The sequence below is a fragment of the Mustelus asterias genome, chromosome 5, assembly GCF_964213995.1.
Source record: "Mustelus asterias chromosome 5, sMusAst1.hap1.1, whole genome shotgun sequence".
In the NCBI taxonomy this organism is placed as follows: Eukaryota; Metazoa; Chordata; class Chondrichthyes; order Carcharhiniformes; family Triakidae; genus Mustelus; species Mustelus asterias.
This window is the reverse complement of record NC_135805.1, coordinates 82,172,207-82,178,206: the sequence shown is the minus strand read 5'-3', so window position 1 is coordinate 82,178,206 and position 6,000 is coordinate 82,172,207. Positions and strand designations below refer to the sequence as shown.

Here is a 6,000-nt window from a genome sequence, read left to right as displayed (position 1 = left end):
GTGCATTACTGCACTGATATTCTGGCTTTGATGGAAATTTTGCTCATGGATGGTGACAACTTGCTCCTTACTGGAGCATTCCCTTCTGGATATATTTTATAAAACCTGCCTTGCCCAAACTATTGGAATGGTGATGTTGCCCATATCATCTCTGTAACTAAACCCACCTCTGCCTGCCTTAGCTAATCTGCTGCGCAAACCCTCATTGTCTTTTTCACCTCCAGACACAATGGCCAGAATTTTACCACTCCACCTGCCACAGGACTCAGAGCGGGCAAGGAGTGGACAATGGGAAGCTCTGTTGACCTCAGGCAGGATTTTATGGTTTCGGGATGAGCGAGGCCATAAAATCCCGTCAAATGTAACAATACATTGTGTGTAGCTTCCATCTTCTACATTCTATAAACTTCAATTCATTGAACTTTATTGACTTGATCTTATGTCCCATGAAATTCTGTTTAACAATTGCATTTTCTTTGCGTTTTGCAATTACATTTCTTGTCCCTCAATTTAAATTCTCATCCTTGTATTTAATCCCTAAATAACCTTGCTCCTTCTTGTCTCAATAGGATGTAGGATAACAGATCCAGAGTATTTGCTGCTTTCAGTCCCATTAGTTTCTCCAATACCATTTCTCTACTGATACTAAGTTTCTTATGTTCCTCATTCTAAATAACCCGTTGGTTCCCCATTATTTCCTGGAATTTTTTTGTATGTGTAACCATGAAAGCAGATACTTGTTTCATGTCTCCATTTCCTTTACCCCGCGACAAATTCTCCTGCCTTTGCCATGTAAGAAATCTGTGGTTCATTTTGCTAATATTTTTGCATACCTATAGGAGCTTTTATGATTATTTTTATGTCTCTTGTTAGTTTACTCAATAATCTATTTTCTCTCTCATTTTCAATACGATACTCTAAAATCCTCACAATCATCAGGCTTACCATTCTTTGTGACAAGTTTATAGACCGCTTCCTTTAATTGAATACTAAAAAGTAAAAGTAAAGTAAAGTTTATTTATTCGTCACAAGTAAGGCTTAACACTGCAATGAAGTTACTGTGAAATTCCCCTAGTCGCCACACTCCGATGCTTGTTTGGGTCAATGCATCTAACCAGCACGTCTTTCAGACTGTGGGAGGAAAACAGAGCACCCGGAGGAAACCCACACAGACATGGGGAGAATGTGCAAAACTCCACACAGACAGCGACCGAAGCCGGGAATCGAATCCGGGTCTCTGGCGCTGTGAGGCAGAGTGCTAACCACCATTCTTTACCTTCCCTTGTTATCTGTGGTTGGGCTAGTTTTCCCATGAGCTTTTATTCCTCAGGAGAAGGTATATTCATTGCAAAAACAGGATTTATTTCTGTAAATGTTTGCCATTTCTTACTTACTGTCATATCTTTGAAACTATAGTTTTCCAACTGAGTTCAACTAATTCGCCCTTCATATCTCTGGAGTTTGCTTTTTTCAAATTTATGACCATAGTTTCTTAACTAAATCACTATCAAACCCAACATGAAATTTTGCTATATTATGATTACTTTCCCCCCCACCCACTGCAGCCTCCATTACCATGTGGTTATTAATTAATCATGAATCATTAGACAAAACAAGATCTAAAGTTGTTTGTTCCTCAGTTCCTCAACTACTGATGAAGAAGACTATCTTATATACATTTTATGAATTCATCCTCCACATTAAGACTGCAAATTTGATTTGCTCATTCTATATCAATCGTAAGTCCCTCGTGATTACTGTATTACCCTTGTTACATGAACTTGTAATTTCCTGATTTATACTGTGCCCAACACTACAACTGCTGTTACGGGACCTATAAATTACCCCCACTGATGCTTTCTGTTTCTTGTTTCTGAGCTCCACCCAAACTGATCTTGTTTTTCTGAGCTAAGATTCTTTCATGCTACTGCCCCGCTCTTTATTATCAGGACTCCACCCCACCCCACCCCCCCCCCCCCCCCCCCCCCCCCCGACCCCCACCCTCCCCCACCACACACCCTCCTCTTCCATTTTCATATCTCAAACCTTGATTGCTCTGCAGCTACATCTAATGGCTAATAGATCAAACCCATTTATTTCTATCTGTGCTGTTACTTCATCTATTTTGTTGTGAATACTCAATGCAGTTAGATATAGTACCTCTAACTTCAACCTTTTTCTACTTTTCGCTGATATCACCTAAGTCACTTCATGCCCTTTGTTAAGCTCTCTGTCCATTCCTGACCCACCTAACTTATTTTAACCCAAATCACCAACTTGCTCTACAGCTTGATTTATCCCTTATTGCTTTTGAATTTACCTATTCCTGAATCCTTCACACCCTACTTCATTAGCTTGAAGCCTAACTCACCAGCCTAGTTATTTGATTTGCAAGGACAAGTGCAGCCATTCGCAATGGGACAGCTCCCTCTTTCCCCAGAACTGTTGCTCGTGCGCCATGAAACAAACCCCCTGACATGCATACCACTCTTTCAGCCAGGCAATTAACCTTCAAATACTTTTGCCACTATGCCAATTTGCACATGGCTCAAGTAACAATCCAGAGATTACCTGTGAGATTCTGCATTTTAATTTGAACCCCAGCTCCTCAAATTCCCTCAGCAGAACCTCATTCCTAGTTTATCTATGTCATTGATTCCTATGCTAACCACAAGTGGATGTTCCCCTCCCATCCAGGTTTTTCTCAAACCTTGAGGGAATGTACTTAACTTTGGCACTAAGAAGCCAATAAAAGCTTTGGAACTACAGAGAATGGTATCTATCCCTCTGACTACACTGTATCTTACCACCACACATCCCTTTTCCTTCTCCCCACTTGAATCAATTCCTGTACCGTGGTGCCGTGGTGAGTTTGCTCATCCACTTTTCAGACTTAGCCTTCATCCACAGAGGCAACAACCTTGTATTTGTTGGATAATGGCAAAGGCTACCACTACTCCAACATTGGACCTGGGGTCCTCTTACCTGCTTAAGTCATGGTCACACCAGCTGTCCCTGACCACCAACCAGTTCTATACCACTAACAAAACTTAGGGTTGTAAATGTATTCTGGATCAAAGTGCCCAGGTAACTCTTCACCTCCCTATTGCTCTTCCTTGTCTGCACCTCAGACTCCAGCTTAGGAACTCCAAGATGAGGTTTCTTGAGAAAAAAAAAGACATTTATTGCAGATGTCTTTGTCCAAGATTGCATTGCTCTCCACAAACTCCCATGTGCTGCAGTTAAGGGACACTACCCGCATTGCCATCCCTATTTACCCTTGTTTTATTTATTAAATTAAAGTTTATGGGGGCGATTCTCCCAGCCCACTGCGCTGCTCTAGCGAAATCAGCTCCGCGCCAATTTTTGGCGCGGAGCTGAATAAATTGTTTAAATCGGATTTTACATATCATTAGCGAGCCCAAGACTGAAGTCTCCGGGCCTACTAGCCTCTATCCGCCCCTGCTAGGAATGTATCACTCCAGCAGGGTTTACAACAGCTCCCCACTAGAGGGGAGCTGGTGGCCCGACCACGCTGCAGTGAAGGGGGGGGCAATGGATGCCCCCTAGGAGGTCAGGGGCAAGGGAGGGTGCCCCCTGGACTTTGCCAACTGGCAGTGCCAGCCTGGCCCTCTGGCACAGCCCAACGGGCAAAATGGCAATACCCCGGGGCACTTAGCACTTTGCACTGGGCATTAGGCTGTGTTAAGGGGGAGAGGCCAAGTGGGCCAAATGGGGGGTGGAGGGGGGGGGGCAGGATTTACTCCAGTTTTTACGTGAATTCGGCACTTAGAATTTTTTTGTATATGTTTTATCAACTTAGTTAATTTTTAAACATTTTTACTAATTACTTTATCTGGTTTAACTCGTAGGTAGATTAAATTCAATATTTACCCATAACCTAGCCCACCAGTTCTCATGGTGTTGTGACCTCGCTTTGTGATTTTACTCCTGTACCATTCATGAACTACTCTTTATCTACTGCTTTGTTCTTGGCCTTGCCCATTCCTTGGACTCTGCCTTTGGCCTCACCCTCTTCTGCCACTCTGATCTCCATCTCAGTCTTTTATATCCCTCCATTTCCCACCTTTCCCTTTTCTACACTTCTGCTCTCGGCCTTGCCCTTTCCTACTAGTCCACGCTCAACCTTACTTTTCTCTGCCTTTCTGCTCTTGGTCTCACTTTTTCTTTAGATACTTCTCAACTGTTAGAATTTTGGCTTGGTCTCTTTGGCCTTTCCAATATGAGGAGATTGCCCCTTTCAAGACTAAACCTACAATAAATTCACCTTTCAACAGAAAAAAAGATGTATAATCTACATTTTAACAAATAAGTGGATTTTTGCAGTTTGCCATTTTGTTCTCTTCTAACCAGGACACAGACAGAAGCCCGAAGACCAGCCCAAAGTTGGATTATTCTCAGAACGTCTGAGTGAATTGGAACGTCTTCGGCAAACTGCAATGAGAGTGGGTGCCTCAACACAGAGTCCTCGTCCTTCTCTCAATCCTGCACCAGCTGCTTTCAGTCCACAGGCTACATCTCAGATTGCAGGTATGTAGAAAGATGAGTAGAGTGGACTGCTCCTCGAGTTGTGATATTTGAAACAATCTCTCTTCATCACTGGTAGGTTAGTACATGGATACTTACCTGGAGTGCTTATGAATGAAGATGTGCCACGTGCATCCAATTGTTTATAGCAGAATATCTGATCAGCCTAACATTTAAGATAAATTCCCATTCATACCTTTTGAAATCTGTGTATTTATACTAATTGCAGTTCATGCTAATATAATATAATGGATTATGTTAGGGAGGAGGGGATTTCTGCATCCCCCCACCTTTCCCCTGGGCATGGTTCTCAGTTGTAGGAGGCTGCACGCCATGGGCAACGGGATTTCTCATTGATTCCACCTCCTGCTGCCAGGAAACCTGTGGCGGGGAGTCGCTGTGGAAGGACTAGAAGATCCCGTGAGCAGGAAGAGCTGGAAAACCACCCCATAGTCATCTCCATTTTGCATCCACCATTCACTATTTGTTTATTTACTTATTCCTCCAGTCAATCTTCTCTCTGCTCCCCTGAAGGGGTTGATTCATGCTGGTGTGTCATTCCTTCAAGGGTGCTGGCAATCCTATGTTCAACTTGCCCAAGGGCTCATTCTTCACGCATTAGCCAAGAGATTTAGTTAAGCATGTGGCACTGAGTCCAATTCGAAAAAAAGAACTTTATAGCATAGAAACAGACCATTTGCTTACGAAGTCTGTGCCAGGGTCCTTCTCTCTGAATCACCTGGTCTAATCCTACTCTCATGCTCACTTCTAATGTAACCATTAATATTCCTCTTTTCCAACCAGCTAATTTCCTGACGTAAGTGCCTGCTTTTTCCATATTCTAACCACTTTCTGTGTAACTTTTTTCTAACCACTCGCCTCTGATCCCGTTCATGTTCATCTTAAATTTGTGCTCACTCACAATATGACATCTTACTCCTATTTCTCTCAAATCCTTAGTGCACTTCAAGAGCAACTTATATTTACAAAGCACCTGCAACACAGAAAAGCACCCATTGTACTGCACAGAATGAATTTTGTTGTGTGGTCATTGATGTTATTTAGGCACACAAGGCAGTCACTCAGCAAGATAATATCATCAGAAATTAAATGAACGACCAGTTAATCTGTCCTTGTTGTTGATGGCAGGATGGAGGGCTCAAAGACAGCGTTTCCAATTTTCTTTTTAAATAGTGATGCAGGAGCTTTAACATTCAGCTGAATCATTTTTGTCGGCGGGCTATTTGATTTAATTTCTCATCCAAAGAACAACAGTTACAGTAATGCAGTTTTTCCTCAGTACTGTACAGCACAGATCTCAGTCCTGGTTATAAGGTCAAGTACTGGATGGGAACTTAAATTGGTAGCCTTTTCGAATCAGAGGCAAAAATAATACTAACTGAGTTTACCCACTGCTCACACACCAGTTTACAGTAAATGGTGAGGGATTAA

The 6,000-nt window shown here is 42.5% G+C and overlaps 1 protein-coding gene across 2 annotated transcripts in view; it reads left to right on the top strand.

The window, feature by feature from the left end:
• Positions 1–6,000, top strand: part of runx2a (RUNX family transcription factor 2a) — a 102,981-nt gene that overhangs the window by 56,364 nt on the left and 40,617 nt on the right. The window contains exon 4 of one of the 2 annotated variants that reach the window (XM_078212915.1): positions 4,375–4,551. The exons of the other annotated variant lie outside the window; for it this stretch is intronic. Coding sequence (XP_078069041.1) covers positions 4,375–4,551 — 177 coding nt within the window. The remainder of the gene's footprint in view (positions 1–4,374; positions 4,552–6,000) is intronic. 2 annotated transcript variants of the gene reach the window in all.